Genomic DNA, 16,864 nt, shown 5'->3' on the forward strand with positions numbered 1-16,864 from the left:
AACATGGTTAGTTTTAATTTTAGGGGCAGATTTACAGACTCTGTGAGACACTGTAAAAGGAGCGTTACAGGAATATTTTCAAGACAGTATCCTCTTCCAATTGTCACATAGTAAAGAATAGAATTAGGTTAGTTTCTTCCTTTGATATTTAGAAGAATTATGGGTAGGGCAGTGGAAGATGGAATTTGAAAACTAAAAGACAGATGATTTCTGAAATGGTTTCTCTGGAAACCTGACTGTGAAATGCTACGATTAAAACATGACTCAAATCCAGATGAAGAGCAGCCACACACAATGTAAACTTTGTTGGACGGACAACTGGAATTACTACTATTAGATTATCTGTATTATTCTTAAATCAGAAAAATTTTGACATGGTTGATAAATCCCAGACACCATAAAGAGCAACAGGAAGAAAACGGCTTACAATACATTACCACAGCATGCTACTTACCTAACTGTTTCTCAGGCTAGAACCTTTGGGTAACTCATGCAATTATTCCAAAGTGTCTTAAACCAAAGGTCAAGTCATAACCTGACTAATGCTTCACCAGTCTTTCTTTCCCTCTGGGAATCTATAAAAATAACCAACAGGTATAAACCTGCTAAAACGTTTATTATTAAATACAGATATACCTTGTACTGGAATATATCTTCTACATATGCTGGGTCAGTGTTCTTCCTTTGTGCTGCATACAAAAAAAGAAAATAAATATGGTGGTATTTTATTTGTGCTGAAATGTGATTTTAATTGTATGTTAATAAATAAAGTTGCCAGGGGGTCAGAGCTATTAGAGCCATAGCGAAAGCTGGGCGGTGATGGTGCACACCTTTAATCCCAGCACTTAGTAGGCAGAGCTAGGTAGATCTCTGTGTGTTCAAGGATACAGCCAGAATTGGAGACACATGCCTTTAATCTCAATCACAACCATAGAAGACCTGGAAGTCTCTACAGACAGGCAATGACGAGGCAGTCATGTGTATGGGTTTACAACCAATGAGAAGGCAGAACAGAAAAACTAAATAAAGACAAACACACAGGAAGTAGGTCCTTTTCGGAGAGGTCTCTTGGCTGAAGAGGCTAGCTGCAGCAGGCGGTAAGGCTCTTAGCTCTGATCTCTTGGCTTTCTTCTTTGCATTGGTTCTGTGTTTCTTATTTAATAAGACGATTGGTTACATCTACATTAAAATAGCTTCCAGTAGTTAGACTCTAGACTTCTAAAACCTGCAAGTTTTTTGCCATGGGAAAAAAAAAAACCTAGAGAGTGGGCTAGCAGGTGTGGTGTGTACTCAGGCAGGCCTGATGACTTGAATTCAATTCCTGGATCCCACAGGTGGCAAGAGATAAGTAACTCCCCAGAGTTATCCTCTGCTTTCTATCTGTCATGTTTACACCTGTACACACATACATATATACTCAAATAAAAATTTAAAACTAGAGGGAATATGTGAAATCATGTAAATGTGTTTTTTTAAAAAATTTATTTATTTATGATGTATACATATATGACTGCAGGCCAGAAGAGGGCGCCAGATCTCATTACAGATGGTTGTGAGCCACCATGTGGTTGCTGTGAATTGAACTCAGGACCTCTGGAAGAGCAGTCAGTGCTCTTAACCTCTGAGCCATCTCTCCAGCCCCAATAAATGTTTCTATATTAAAGCTGGCACATACAATATGACTATATAGATTCCATATTTATTACAAGCTAAATATTACTATGAGTGATAGTATTTCTATTGGAAAAGTAAATAGATCTGACAAAATAACTACTAATAAAGATGGGCACTAAACTTAGTATTTTTTAATTTATTCACAGAAATATATGTGCATGTTCTCTTCATTCAGGAGATTATGCAAGATGTTTTTATAAAGCAAAAAAAAAAAACCCTTAATAACTAATAGATTATCATGGGCTGGCAAGATTGTTCAGTGTAAGGTCACTTGCTGCCAAGCTTGATGAGCTGAGTTCCATCCCTTGGACTCACAAGGTGGAAGGAGAGAACTAACTCTTACAAGCTGCCCTCTGTTCTCCAGATACATACATAAACACACACACAAATTAATAATGTAACAAAAACTTTAAATAGATCATCATTTCATAATATGTCTGCTCAATAAGGTCCTAACATGAATGTTGCATTCTCTTCAAAGCAAAACATGCATAGAAAAGATCAACACTGTGACTTCATAGAGGAAACAAAAAATTCTTTTATTAAAAAAGGGGGCAAGGTTGGTGATTAAAAGATTGCAATTTAGCATATTTCTCCTTGCCTTCTTAAAATACTGAATGTGTAATTATAATTAGGCACATGTGCAGTTAACCACGAAAGATAAAACTTTATGAAGGTTTCTATTTGTACATAGAAAATATTCAATAAATGTCTGATATGAATAAATTAACATTTTAAATGGGATATATAAAATATAATTACCTTGAATATAAGTAGGAAACAAAATATCTTAACAAGGATGTAATTAAATATGAGGAATTTATTTTTTAGAAATGACTTTTACCATTACAATCAAATTCCATTCACCCTATTCAAATGAGAAGAGTTGTCCAGAATGTCCTGTCAAAACCACACTCCAGAGTTTCACTGTTGCTTCTCTTGTTTATGAGCTGGGTGACCCTGGGCAAGTTTCTTAATGTCTCTGCCTTCATAGACTGTCCATAAATGAAAAAAACTAAGAACAGCTACAGAGTTACGAAGATTAAGTACTGAAATCCATGTACAGAAAATATTCTATTATTACTACTGTTGCTGTTAATAGCTTTTAAGAATATGAAGGCTGCTATGCCTTCTCTTAACATTGGTTATAAAAATCAAAAAACAGAAATAACAATATTTTCCATAACCACCTAGTCAGGTAAGCATGGTTCCTAAGAGACTCTAAAGGAATAAAAGAGACTGTACTCCCTCTCAGTCTTAAAGACCACATTCTCTAGTCTAGCCAATTGACTATACAGATATAAATTCTCAAGTGGTGAGTTCAGCTGATGGTAATTTTAGAAATATTCCTTTCTGTCCCACTGAACTCCATCACGCACTAACACAGTGTGTTTAGTTATTTTACATACATTAATCCAACCCTCAAACTAACTTTTCTATAGTCTACCCAAAAAAACAAAAAAACAAAAACAAAACAAACAAACAAAAAAAAACCCAAAGCCGGGCGGTGGTGGCGGCGCACGCCTTTAATCCCAGCACTCGGGAGGCAGAGCCAGGAGGATCTCTGTGAGTTCGAGGCCAGCCTGGGCTACCAAGTGAGTTCCAGGAAAGGTGCAAAGCTACACAGAGAAACCCTGTCTCGAAACCCCCCACCGACCCCCCCCCAAAAAAAATTTCTATAGTCCTTTGGGTAGATGAATATATATTAAAAGTCCAATTTGCAAGGCCAAGTATGGTGGTGCATGCCTTTAATCTCAGCACTCAGGAAGCAGATACAGGTGGATCCATGTGAATTTGAGGCCAGCATGGTCTACATAGTGAATTTCAGGCCAGCCAGGACTATAGTAAGATCCTATCTCAAAACAACAACAACAACAGAAAACTCACCCCTAAAAACAAAAACAAACCAACAAACAAAAAACTCAATCAAATTGCAAATGAGAAAACAGGGATGTCAATTACCCAGTGTGATAAAGCCTGTAAGAATGAGTTTACTCATCAAAGTAGTTGTATATTCTAAGAGAAAAGTTAGCAAATACACTTCATGTTAAGAACACTCTTGATTCATCGTCCTTATAATTTTAAAAACAACATTCTTCAGGGCTTTGGAATACATCTTAGGGGAGGAGTGTTTACCTGTATATAAATGGGCTTGGGTTTGATCCCTAGCATTTCAAAACAAAATGAAAAATGGAATAAAATAAAACAAAGCCCTTTTCAACTGAAATTAAAAAAACAAATGTCCTGTTAAAGCATATATATTTATTAAGAAAACAAAACTTGCACTATTTTGGAAAATAGGGTGCTAATTAATGACAATTCAAATGTTCATGCTTAAGAAATAGTCAACCTGTTGAAGCATACTAAATTAATAAATTCTCTCACAAAGAAAGAATCAAAGCCATGTCTAAAGGAAAAGGTTAGGAATTCCTTTGCATGAAGGAAATTTCCTGTATGGGATTAGGTTAGAGAAGCAGAGATTAGAACAGGGCTTCAGGACTCAGAGAAGGCTAGAATTCTGGAGAAAACACTTCCAGGAAAGAAAAAGACAAAAAACAAAAAAAACCCAAAACAAAACAAAACCCCAAAAAACTCATTACAGAATAAAGAAGTCACATGATTAAGAACAGCATCAAAGCACATTCGAGAGTTTATAAACGTGTGCCTCTAGCGTGATACTTTATTTGCAGTTTTTCTGTGCCTTCAAACATAAATGTGATTAACAGTCTACTTCATGTGCTTTCTGCAGCTGGCATTAGCAAGTCATGTTTGTCTCTTCCAATGCGGTTTGGTTTCTAAGAGGGAGTTCTGCTCTAAAGAGGTTTACTTGTTACTTTGTGGAAGCAGCACCAGGGTGCATGCCCATAGAGAGCCAGGAGGATCTCTGTGAGTTCGAGGCCAGCCTACTGAGGAGGCTAAGATGACTGCCTGAGCTCAGGGACTCAAGCTCCGCCTAAGCAGTATAGAAAGATCACATTAAAAAATTCAGTAATAGTCTCTCTTTATTGTAAAAGTGAGACATTTTGGTCTAGGTCTTAGTCCTTAGTCAAAAGCATTTAAATAATTACATGTCTTGAAGATGTAAAAAACATAAAATGAGTGGCTATAACATAATAAAATGGGAAAAATAATAAAACGTATCCATAAAGGAGAACCAGTCTTATGACCAACAGTCAGAATGCTATATAGCCCCTTTTTTTCAGCAAATACACTCAACACTAACTGGGAGAAATGTCATATTAAATATAATCCAGTTGGGAAGAAAGCATACTTTCAATTTTGTTTGAAACAACTTAGAGCTTGTCCAGCCGGTTATCAACCATGATGTTGGTATACCATGTTTTGAAGAAGCCTGGGTACTGCCTTTTTAATGTATTCTCATAGGATCTAATCATTTCTTTATCATGTTCTTCACTGTTGGTGTTTGCTACTTGGTTTTTAAAAAATTCATTTTGTATTACTAGGCGTTAGACTAATTGGTGCCTAACACATAGTAAACCATGAATGAAAGACTAAAGGAACGGCGGTGTGTGTGTGTGTGTGTGTGTGTGTGTGTGTGTGTGTGTGTGTGTGTGTGTGTGTGTGTGTGAATGCAGGAGAGAGTGAGTTTCCACAGAGAACAAACTCCTCCAGGAGTGGTGGTGGTGGCGGCAGTGCTTTAGCTGTCCAACACCTTCTGACGGGTCTACAGACTCCTGCTGCTGAGATCCCTGGAGCTGCTTTTACTCCCGATCTTTCTCTCAGCTTTCCCTTTCATTACTGAGCTGTTCTGCCAAGAAACTTCTTTTTCTGCCTTAAAATGACTGTCTGCCACCAAAGAATTCTTACTGAACAACCCTTATGCACTTGCAAAGAACTGATAAGACAAGCATAGTTGTATTCTTTGTCTCCAGGGAGAATCAGAACTGTAGCAGATTAGATTTTCACTGTCAGTTTAAGCTTCCTTCAGATTGGAGGGAACAAGACTTGTTCTAGAAGAATTCGCAGACTAAATCTTCCTTTGCGCAAAAGAGAAATTCCAAAAACGTAATTGTAACAGGAATGTCTAAATGGTCTCAATAAAAAACCCAGAGCCAGATATTGGGGTAAATGCTGAAAGGTCAGAGAGACAAATGAACAAGCCACAGCCACCACCTCTTACCTCACCAACTCCTCAGCCTAAAAAACCCTCAGCTGATAGACCTCTAGCTGAATGAGCTTCCTCGGCCAAAAAGGCTTCAGTCAAAAAAGCCTCTAGCTGAAAGGAACACTTCTGCCGAACAGCCTTTAGTTCCTGTCTCCTCACGCCTTATATACCGTTCTCTGTCTAGCCATCACTTCCTGGGATTAAAGGCATGTGTGCTTCCCAGTACTGGGATTAAAGGCATGTGCCACCACTGCCTGGCTGTTTTCTCTGCTAGACTGAATCAATCTCATGTAGTCCAGGGTGGCTTTGAACTCACAGAGATCCAGATGGATCTCTGCCTCCTGAGTGCTATGATTAAAGGTGTGTGCCACCACTGCTGGGCCTCTATGTTTAAAGTGGCTTGTTCTATCCTCTGATCTTTAGGCAAATTTTATTAGGGTACACAATATATTACCACACATAAGCCTTAGTTATTAAAAATAATAATACTCAAAGCCTTTGAAAGAATTATCTCCTGAAAATTGTTTTAATGAAAATTGTAGTCTAAAGACCACAGATACAGACAACTCCAGGTGAAGGCACTTGCCACCAAGGCTGCAGACCTGAGTTTGAGCCCTAGGACTCACACGGCATAGCCTGTTTCCACGTGTTGTCTGATCTCAGTACACACATGAAATGGTACATGTGTGCATGCACACACACAACAAATAAAAAAATGTAATAAAACATACAGAGAGGGAGGAAAGAGGAAGTTGAGAAAACTAAGTGCTCACATACATCTCCTGAATGGAAAACATAATTTTTGTTTCAGGCACACTATTCAAAAAGTATTTGCTGAATGGCTACTGTGTCCAAGGCCAATTCAGTATTCTCAAGGAAATAAAGCAGAGTCTTTCCCTCGTGGAGCTTAGATTCTATATAAGGACGACACAAATAAAACACTAAGTAAACAGCCTCCTGTGCCAGAACATTACGTGCTATGGAGAAAGGCTCAGTAGAGCAATGTGAGCACCTCTAGAATGAATACAATGATTCCAAAAAGATGTCCACATATTTTTGAAACTGTCTTCCAACTATGGCAAAAAAAAAAAAATCTTCTCTCCTTGAGTGTGGGTGAATTTAGTGACCCATTTCTAACAAACAGAACACAGCAAGAGTGACGGCACATAACTTCTAAGATGAGGTTATAAAAAGAATGGAGAACCAACTCCTGTAACCAAGGAATGCTATGTTACCAAAAAAGTCTAACAGATGCATCAAAGAGAGTGTAAAAATATACCATGAGCCAGGCAGTGGTGGTGCATGCCTCTAATCCCAGCACTTGGGAGGCAGAAGCAGGAGGATCTCTTGAATTCAAGGCCAGCCTGGTATGCAGAGTGAGTTCCAGGACAGTCAGGACTACAGAGAGAAACCCTGTCTCCAAAAACCAACCCCCCCAAAAAGAAAAAAAAGCTATGTGTTTTAAGTATTTTTAAAATAATATTTTTTTTGAGAATCTCAGATGAAATTATTTTGTAGTCCAACTTGACAATGTAATAGATAGAAGATCAGACTATAGCTATGGGAGAAACTTCCTAGGAAACAGATAATGGACATATATATTACCATCCACATTCACTGAAGTGGCTAGAATTATAATTTCTATCAGATCAAAGAACTGTTGAGAAGAAAGCACCAATTTATAAAAGGTTTCTATCTTACTTATTTTTGGTTTTTTGAGACAAGGTCTCTCTACATAACCCTGGCTGTCCTGGGACTTACTACATAGACCACACACAGACCTCAAACTCAAGAGATCTATCTGCTTCTGCCTCCCAAGTGTTGGTATTAAAGATGGGCACCACCACACCTGACCTGCAAAAGGTTCTTAACTATTAGCAATGCCACAGCTGGAGGAAAAGCAGGGTCTTTCTCTTTCTTTGAGGGTCCTTTTCTTATGTACAACTGCACACAAGTAGTGAGTTTTATTCAAAGGATGAAACAAAGACATCACAGAATCTATTTTCTCAAAACTTCTGGAAGAAACTAATTCAGTTTCCACAGTTCTAAATTCAGTTTCTATAACTTTATCAACACGATAAAAAACTACAACAGAGTGTTCAATCTTACCTGATTTTTTATGTTTAGGAATGTATTTCTTAAGGAGTTTCTCCATAGCAGAATCCTGGGCCTCATCCAAAGCACATATTCCATGGTCACTTGTAAATAGTGGGTCAGCTCCATTTAGAAGAAGTAACTCTGCCACCTAGAAAAACATTGTTCACATAAAGGAGCCCAGATAAAGGATATATTATTGTAATGTATTCTAGCACATAATGCTAAACAACACAAAACATTCACTTCAACAACACAGAGTCAAGGGTTATCTATAAAATCTTTGCCCAATAAGTATAATCAATAACTGCCATTAAGTTATAATTTGTTTAAATAGAAAACACTTTCTCTTACAAAAGAAAAAACAAATGAACAAAGACACCAAGAAAAAGGGAGAGAAGAGAAGGAAGGGAAGGGAAGAGGGAAAAGGAATGATATGCTGAGAAGAGAATCCCATGTCTCCTTGTCTTCCTTCCCAAGACCACAGCTTTGGCCTAATCAGGAGACAGACAGCAGATAAATGGTTTCCTAGGGTTGGAAGCCTTGGGGGTCAACAGGAAGTGCTAGCTAAAGAATAAAAGTTTGTCTTTAGTATTAAAAACAAAAATATACTATAATGATAGTTACCAAATTCTGTAAATAGACCAAAACCAGTTAATTATATACTTCTTATTGGTGAACTTATGGGTGAACGTATCAATTATATGTCAATGAATATGATTTTAAAATGAATCCTACTAGTTTTTCCTTCAAGGATAATTTTCCCTAATATTTTACTTCAAAAACTTTCAAACATATAAAACACTGAAACAAGAATACAATGGAAGTTCAACATGTTGGTGCACACCTTTAATTCCAGCACTCAGGAGACAGAGTAGATCTCTGTATTTGAGGCCATTCTGGTCTACATAATGAGTTTGAGGACAACTACGGCTATATAGAGAGACCCTGTCTCAAAAACAAACAAACAAACAAACAACAAGAATACTATGGACAAGCCGGGCGGTGGTGGCGCACGCCTTTAATCCCAGCACTCGGGAGGCGGAGGCAGGCGGATCTCTGTGAGTTCGAGGCCAGCCTGGGCTACCAAGTGAGCTCCAGGAAAGGCGCAAAACTACGCAGAGAAACCCTGTCTCGAAAAACCAAAAAAAAAAAAAAAAAAAAAGAATACTGTGGACACTTATATATCCTTTATCTGATCAACAATTAATATTTGCCCCCACTTCATACATATATGCGTGTTATCTGTATAAATGTAGGTATGTGTGTAAGTCTAAGTATAAACAGAAATGATAACTTTTTAAATAAATGGTTGTAAATACAGTGACATTTCATCTCTATTTAAGTGTGTACTTCCTAAGAATGCTTAGGTGACCATGATTATAGTGATACATGGCTTAGACAACAAACTAACTATACACAGCTAATGTCATTCATCCAGTATCTGGTGCATATTCATATTCTTCAATCTGCCCAAAAACATATGTTTCAGTCATGGCTCACATACTCTTTCCACTTTTTTTATTTTTAAGTACTCACTTTTTGTAATGATTAGGCCAATTTTCCTTATAGATGTACTGATAAGTTCATCGAATTTTCCTGGAAACATTGAACTCAACTATTTATTTTTCTGTTTCCTTAAACTAGAAGTTAGCTTAGACAGAGTGGCTTGAGATGTGTGATGTACAGCTAGCATTTTATATGTGTCTTACTTTTACCTTTAGCTGTAAAGCAGCAGAAGGGGGCATAGTACCTGTAATTATTGAACATGAATTCAGTTAAAAGAAAAGCCAGCCCAGAACCTTAATTTACAAGGAACTAAGGGTCAACAGTAACAGTCTGAAGTGAAAAGACAAGGTTGTGGTGGTATTGTGTTCCCCAAAACATTGTATACTCTAATAAATTTATCTGGGGTCAGAGAACAGACAGCCACTAGATACAAAGGCTAGAAAATGGTGGCACTCACACCTTTAATCCCTCTGGATCTCTGTGAGTTCAAGGCCACACTGGAAATAGCCAAGCATGGTGACACACGCCTTTAATCCCAGAAAGCCAGCCTTTAATCCCAGGGAGTGGTGGTAGAAAGCAGAAAGATATATAAGGCGTGAGGACCAGAAACTAGAGGCATTTGGCTGGTTAAGCATGTGGCTGGTTAAGCTTCAAGCTTTTGAGCAGTAATTCAGCTGAGACCCATTCCGGATGAGGACTCAGAGGCCTCCAGTCTGAGGAGACAAGACCAGCTGAGGATCCAGCAAGGTGAGATAGCTGTGGCTTGTTCTGTCTCTCTGATCTAACAGCATTGACCCCAATAACTGGCCTTGGGTTTGATTTTATTAGTAAGAACTTTTAAGATTCCTGCTACACAAGGTCCTCTCTGTTCCGCCTCCACAAAGACACATTGAACTGTATTTGAATACTGGCACATGAGATGTGCACACATAACGTCAGTGACGAAGATAATGGTAACCACAGCAGTGCTAACAGTTCTCAGAACAGGACAGAGACACTCCTCCAGCAAACCAACACCATCTAGTAACATCACTGGCACTAGGAACTTGCACCAACCCCGAGCTTTTGCTAATACTTCTTCATTCTTACCACTGTCATCAACTGAAGGTTTTATTTCAAGCTGTCTTAAACTGACCAAAGTAATGCCATCTTGTTCTGACTCCATTTTGTGTACTCACAGTTCTCAGTCTTCTACCCTCCTTCTCTCAATGGTCACATCTGCCTTGGCAACACATTTGAGTTTTCTATGTCCTTGCCCATGGTCCAGATGTATTAACCAAAATAACCAGCAAGTTATGTTTAAAGTGAGTACTCTGCCAGGAGTGAACGGTTCAAGGTTACTCTGACCCTCATCTAACTTTGATGTGAACTATGGTCTTGGTGGTTTTTGTCTTTAAACTCTGCAACCCTGAGCTTGGGCACCAAGAGACTTTTCAGAGGCACAAGCCTGCTCTTGTTCTGGCCATCAGTAAAAAGGACTTAAACTCTTAATAAGCTTAAACAACATGATTGTCAATAACTATCTCACATGGATCATTTCGGTCTATACAATAAAGTAGTTCAAAATTTACAGTGAAAGTGTAAGACTTGGAAGTTACAACAGAGGACACATTCTAATAGGAAATGAGGAAGCATATGTAAGAGAAAAATAGATCCTTTTAAAACTACTAAGAATCAGCAATGTGATGAGTCTTTTTGTAACTGCTTTACAATGGGGATTTAATGTTAGATACAAAAACAAAGCAACAGTAGATAAAACTAAGTTTACATATAAGTCAGTCATAAAAAGAAGCCAAAGAATTTACATCTGGATCTTCACATATTGTTCAGGAAAGAAAACACAGAATACACTGTATTCTTTCAGGAAAAGTGCTTTGACTTGGAAGTAACTAACAGGACTATGGTACTCAGCTGCTGAGATCTTTTGTGTCCAGTAATAAGATATAGGACATGAGAGGACAGAGAGAGGAGCCTAAGAAAGATGACTGGATCAGAAAGAGAAGTCAGGTGAGAGCCTTGTGGAATCTGGGTTGGGACAAGGGCTGAATACATTACTTTCACAAGATTTGTTGTGGAAAAGAGATAGTCTGCCTTACTAAATATCCACATGGAGCAAATCCCCCGGGGCCTGAACCCAGGACCTTACAAAAGCTAACAAAGTTCTACCACTGAGCTATACTTCTATTTAAGATAGGAACTTTGAAGGGTGGCAAATCAAGCAAACTTTCCTAGAGTGTTCCTTCTAATTTAAACCTACATTTGGATTGTCTATTTGATAACTGCTGCTACCAAAAAAAAAAAAATCACCTCAAAATTTAGTGGCTTAAGATAACAATCAACATGCATCACCTCACAGTTCCCTAGTCAGGAATTTCAGAGTGGCCTAGGTAGATGGTTCTTTCCAATAGTCTATCATGTAGTCGGGCTGCTGGCTGGGTACATAGTCATACAAAACCTTGACTGAGGCTGAAGGATATTTTTCTAAAATGTCTCAGTAACCCGGTTGTAGGCAGAAGCAATAATCATTGCCACATGGGCTGTTCTAAACAGCTGCTTGAGTGTGTATATCATACAATAGTTAGTCTTCTCTAGTAAATGAGCCAAGAGAAAGGTCAAAAGAAAGTTCCAGTATCTTTTAACATAACCTTAGGAACCACATACTGCCATGTCTTATTTACTAGAAGCAAGTCATCAAAATGGTATCCTTTATTCCATGGAAGGGAATTAGGCTCTGTCTTTTGAGGGAGGAGTATTAAAGACTTCGTGGACTAACTTTAAAACTTTCCTAAGTATTTTCACCTTCGGTCTTTCTATTTTTGAGCAATGATAGCAGCTTTATTTGTAATAGCTAAACCCACAATCCAGTTAACCTTGGAGTGGAATATTATTCAAGAATTAAGAGAAAGAACTACTTAACATCACACATCACAGATGAATGTTAAAAGCATTATGCTAAGTTTTAAAAGGGAAACACAACAGAAAATATTCTGATATTTCTGATATTCTAAAAAGGTAGAACTACAACAATAGAAATCAGATAAACTCTGGGGACACCTGTGTGAGAAACTGCATGCTCCAGAACCAGCTCTCGTGTCCTTTGGCCAATGCCGGAGTGTGAAATAGTCCAACGTGGGATTTTTCTTACTGGTAGTAAACAAAGGATGATCCCAATCGGGAATCGTGACTTTTTTTTTTTTTTTTTTTTGATGGTCATGTTCTGTTTTGAAATAACCTCTGTGTATTTCATTTATTTTCTTTTACCTGGCGATCTCTGAGCAGGCTTCAGATTTTGACAGTTGATGAAAGATATGACAAGCATTAATGTGTGGGTGAAAAGCTTGGTGAAATTCTGAGTGAAGTTTTAGTTAAAGTTGGTTGAACTTGGGATTGACTGGGAGGCCAAAGATTTAAAAAGCAGAAGATTCTCTCAAGACACAAGTTGTGTGATAATAGTGTGTTTTGTGTGTGTGAATGAGAATTTGTAAATGATGAATTCTAGGCTCCGACAATCATTGTCAGTGCAGATCAAGCTGCAAGTATTTATGTTTTAAAACTTAAATTATAAAGCTAGTTACGTCTTTCTAACAACTAGTTTTAATGTTTATGAGCATATTTTACCTACATTACCTTTTCAGGATGTTGAGAAAGATGCATCACAAGCACAGGCTGGAGGCTGGGGGCTAGATGGTTTTGAGGAAGAGGTCTTGGTGGACTCTTTCATAGAGCAAAGGGAAGCAATGCCTTCTGGGAAATGAGCTAAGTTCTAATCTAGTCTTTAAGATTAGAAGTCAAAAACAAAAATATTAAGGAAATGAAAACCTAATTGATCTTTGAAGCCTTGTTATGTGGAATTGAGAGGGACTTTTGAGGCCTTTCTTCCAGAAAACAAGGACTTGGTTGTCAGGCCTATATTAGGCCTAAACCTTGGTGCCATGTATTTGTACTTAAATCATTTCAATGGAAAGTGTCTTAGTGATTGGAACTTCTAGTGCAGTTTGGAGTTCTTCCATTTGAAAAATGTGATATTTGCATGGGATTGTTTGAATCTTGTTTTCTAGTCCCTCCCCATCACCACCCTCAGAGTCTGAAGGTAGATTTTTCTCTTGATAAAGGAACAAAAAAAGTGAACATCTTGTTTATAAATTGGTATCTAGTAACTAGTGGTAAACTTGAAATGGTAGAATTCTTTAAAGCCTAATTCTAGGTAGCCTTAGGAAAATGTATCTTAATTATTTTTGAACCTGTATTCACCTTGTTTTTTTCAAATATCTTAAGTTATATTTTCTTTTTCAGAGCTGCTTCTTATTTGGGGCTACTTTTTTTTTTTAAATTGAGGCATAATTCATAAAAGGGTACATTGTTTTAATGAGACTTTTTACAACTGTGGCTGGATGTCTTTCTTTAGTCTTCCAAGAAGGGTCATTTTACTATTTTAGAGTTACTTTTTAAAGTCATGAGGTCAACAACTTGGACTACTATGCATGTAAGTGCTAATGCAAATTAAAGCCCAAGTTGACCTCCAGCAGCAGTTCATTCTATGTTGACAGTAAGAGAACACTTTGCCTGTTAGGATACTGTTACTCGTGGACTGAAATGCTGAAGAAACCCCTCCCCCTATTTTGTTTTTTGCAAAAATCAAGGTATATTCTAGGGTTTCCTGGTTGACCTCAACAGATAAACTGAGCTGACAGTCTTAGTTCAGAAATTATCTGAATGTAGATTTACAGTCTACGCATACAGCTGGCTAAGTGAGATCGCTTTTACAGTTCTGCATGTATCCCATCGGCTCCCCATTAGTCACTGAACTCTTAAAACTAGTATTGTAACATTACCACAATGTTTTGCGCCAATTTTTATAAACTTTACAGTGCAATATGTGTTCCTTTTTTGAGGCAAACCAAAGGTATATTTCTCAAGGTTCTGCTGCTATCAGCAGCATTGATGGAGGATCTTTTATACATTTGTAATAGATAGAAATAAACCAGATTGCAGTTTTTGTTTTTCTTTTTTTGAAAATTTAAACCATGTATCAAGTTTCTGGTCAAGATTGTGTAGGATAAGTTAAACATAATTGCATTCTATTAACCAATATGAGTGTATTTCTTATGCATATAGTTACATTGAAATAAAGTTCTAAAAAGAAAAAAAAAGAAATCAGATAAACTGCTATGAAGGGCTGGGTTGGGAGAAAGGAGATTGATTGGTGGCCATCTTTGAAAAAAAGGTGAAGGGCAGGGATTGCCATACAGTCATTCTTCCAACCATTAAACTATGTCCCATGTGGAATTCTCTTTTCCCAGTTTTCTACAAGTGATGTCCCCATCTACCACTACTATTAAATACATTATCAAAATAAGCAAAACTGTCTAAATTCTCCTTAAGCATTCTTCCACACTATAAATAAGTATGCCCATGACTCCCAGAAGCCTCTTCAACCTCTCTATGCTTGGTATTTGTTCTAAAAACAGGAAGAAAAGATCGTACCAGGGTCAGTTGATTAAACCCCTTCATACCCCAGGACTCTGACTGAAAAAAACAGTCCAGTATCTTCAGGGAGTGGGATGTAGTTCAGTGATAAAATGCTTTACTAGCATGGGCCAGGCCCTAGATTAGATGAACAGCACTAAAAAGAAAGAGGAGGAGGGAAAAAAGGGGGAGGAGGGAGAAGAGGAGAAAAAGGATAAGAAGGGCAAACAGGAGGAGCAGGGGAGGAGGAGTACCAGGAGGAGGAGCAGGAGGAGGACGGACATCTTCAGAAAAGCTTCAGTCCTCTAATATAGTGCCTATAGTCTCAAGATAAACCATAAATACTGGATTCATCATCTTGCTTAATATTTTCATTTACTAGAATGGATCTATGATATTTGATTTTAAACAGTGGTATAACCATGCAGGCAACTATGGTTAACTCTAACATTCTCCTGCCCTGTGATGATTTTGAATGTTCCACTGGAGTCCATGAGGTTTATTGGCTTCCTATTGGACTGAGCATCACTGTTTATGGAAGAAAACATTCTTGAAAAGTGCAAATCATTTTATGAAAAGGGCTTTAAAAGAGTACACACTGAAAACCATACTATGTAGGAAAAAATATTCTGCATGACTATATGCAAATAGTATGTTAAAATGGCATGTTCCTGTAATCTTAGCTACTCAGAAGGCTGAAGCAGGAAGTTCCCTTGAGCCCAGGAGCTCAAGACCAGCCTGGACAATAGCATCAAGACTGTATTTCAAATGAAAAAAATATAAAATGTCACCAAAAAAGTGTAAACTGGCATCCATTATATTGGGACTAATGGTAAATGTCACAAGGTAAATTTTATTACAAATTCTGAGTATTCATTAGTAAATGAACTAAAACTTGCTTTCCTATTGTGTGGTAACAGAGATCATCCATATTTACAAGTACTGTGTTTATTCTATAAACAGAAGCATTAAAGTACCTTATAATGTCCATTCATCACAGCATCATGTAAGGGAGTAATCTGGTACTTTCCTTTGACATCCACGTCTGCTCCACCCTTTAACAGTTCACTCACTATCTCATAATATCCTCCTAGACTAGCTTCATGAAGTGCTGTCCATCCTATTATACAAAAAAGACACCATTTATTTGATATCTTAATAATGGTATAATGGTTCATGCTTACTCTTTTTTTTTTTTCCATGCTTACTCTTTTAAAAAAGCAAACCAATTCTAGGAGCTAGAGAGATGCCTCAGAGGTCAATAGCATATACTATTCTTGCAGAGGACCTGTGTTTGGTTCCCAGCACTCTCAATGGGTAGCTTACAACTCCCTGTAACTCCAGTTCTAGGGGGTCCAACGCCCTCATCTGGTCTCTATGGACACTTATATTTACATGCACATACCCTTAACACAGACATACACACATACATACACACATGTAATTAAAAAGAATAAATACTTAAACACTCTAATTTTATATAGTTTCTTTAAAAGTATTCTAATTACATGAGCTCACCTAACATAAGAGTATTTTGTATTATTTAGTGGATTCAAGGAGGACTGGGAATGTAGCTCAGTTTATACTGTGTGCCTAGCATGCACAAGGACCTGGGTTTAAGAACTGGTTTTATATAAAGCCAGACATGGTTCTACTTGCCTGTAATCCCTGAACATGGGAGATGAGGACAGGAGAATATAAAGTCCAGTCAGCCTTTGCTACATAACAAGTAACCTTGTCTTTATAAAAATAAAATAAAATAAAATAAATAAGGGAAAAATTTAATTTTTAACCCTCAACCCTGCTACAGTAAATTATAAACAGGTGATAATAAATATTTATTTTTTTATTTTTATCTTTAGTTATGTGTGTACATATGTCTCTATGTGGGAATGTACATATCAATGCAGTACCCATGGAGATCAAAGGTACTATATATCCCTGGACCTAAAGTTACAGGTGGTTGTGAGCTGCCTGATGGAGGTGCTGGAACTG

The 16,864-nt window shown here is 37.5% G+C and overlaps 1 protein-coding gene across 1 annotated transcript in view; it reads right to left on the reverse strand.

Moving 5' to 3' along the window:
- Ankrd31 (ankyrin repeat domain 31) overlaps window positions 1-16,864 on the reverse strand; it is a 156,631-nt gene that overhangs the window by 73,005 nt on the left and 66,762 nt on the right. The window contains exons 11-13 of the mRNA XM_037209485.1: window positions 15,847-15,989; window positions 7,910-8,045; window positions 637-689 (exon numbers count right to left, since the gene is read on the reverse strand). Of these exons, the coding sequence (XP_037065380.1) occupies window positions 637-689; window positions 7,910-8,045; window positions 15,847-15,989 (332 nt within the window). The remainder of the gene's footprint in view (window positions 1-636; window positions 690-7,909; window positions 8,046-15,846; window positions 15,990-16,864) is intronic.

Source organism: Peromyscus leucopus, chromosome 11 (assembly GCF_004664715.2).
Source record: "Peromyscus leucopus breed LL Stock chromosome 11, UCI_PerLeu_2.1, whole genome shotgun sequence".
NCBI classification, from domain to species: domain Eukaryota; kingdom Metazoa; phylum Chordata; class Mammalia; order Rodentia; family Cricetidae; genus Peromyscus; species Peromyscus leucopus.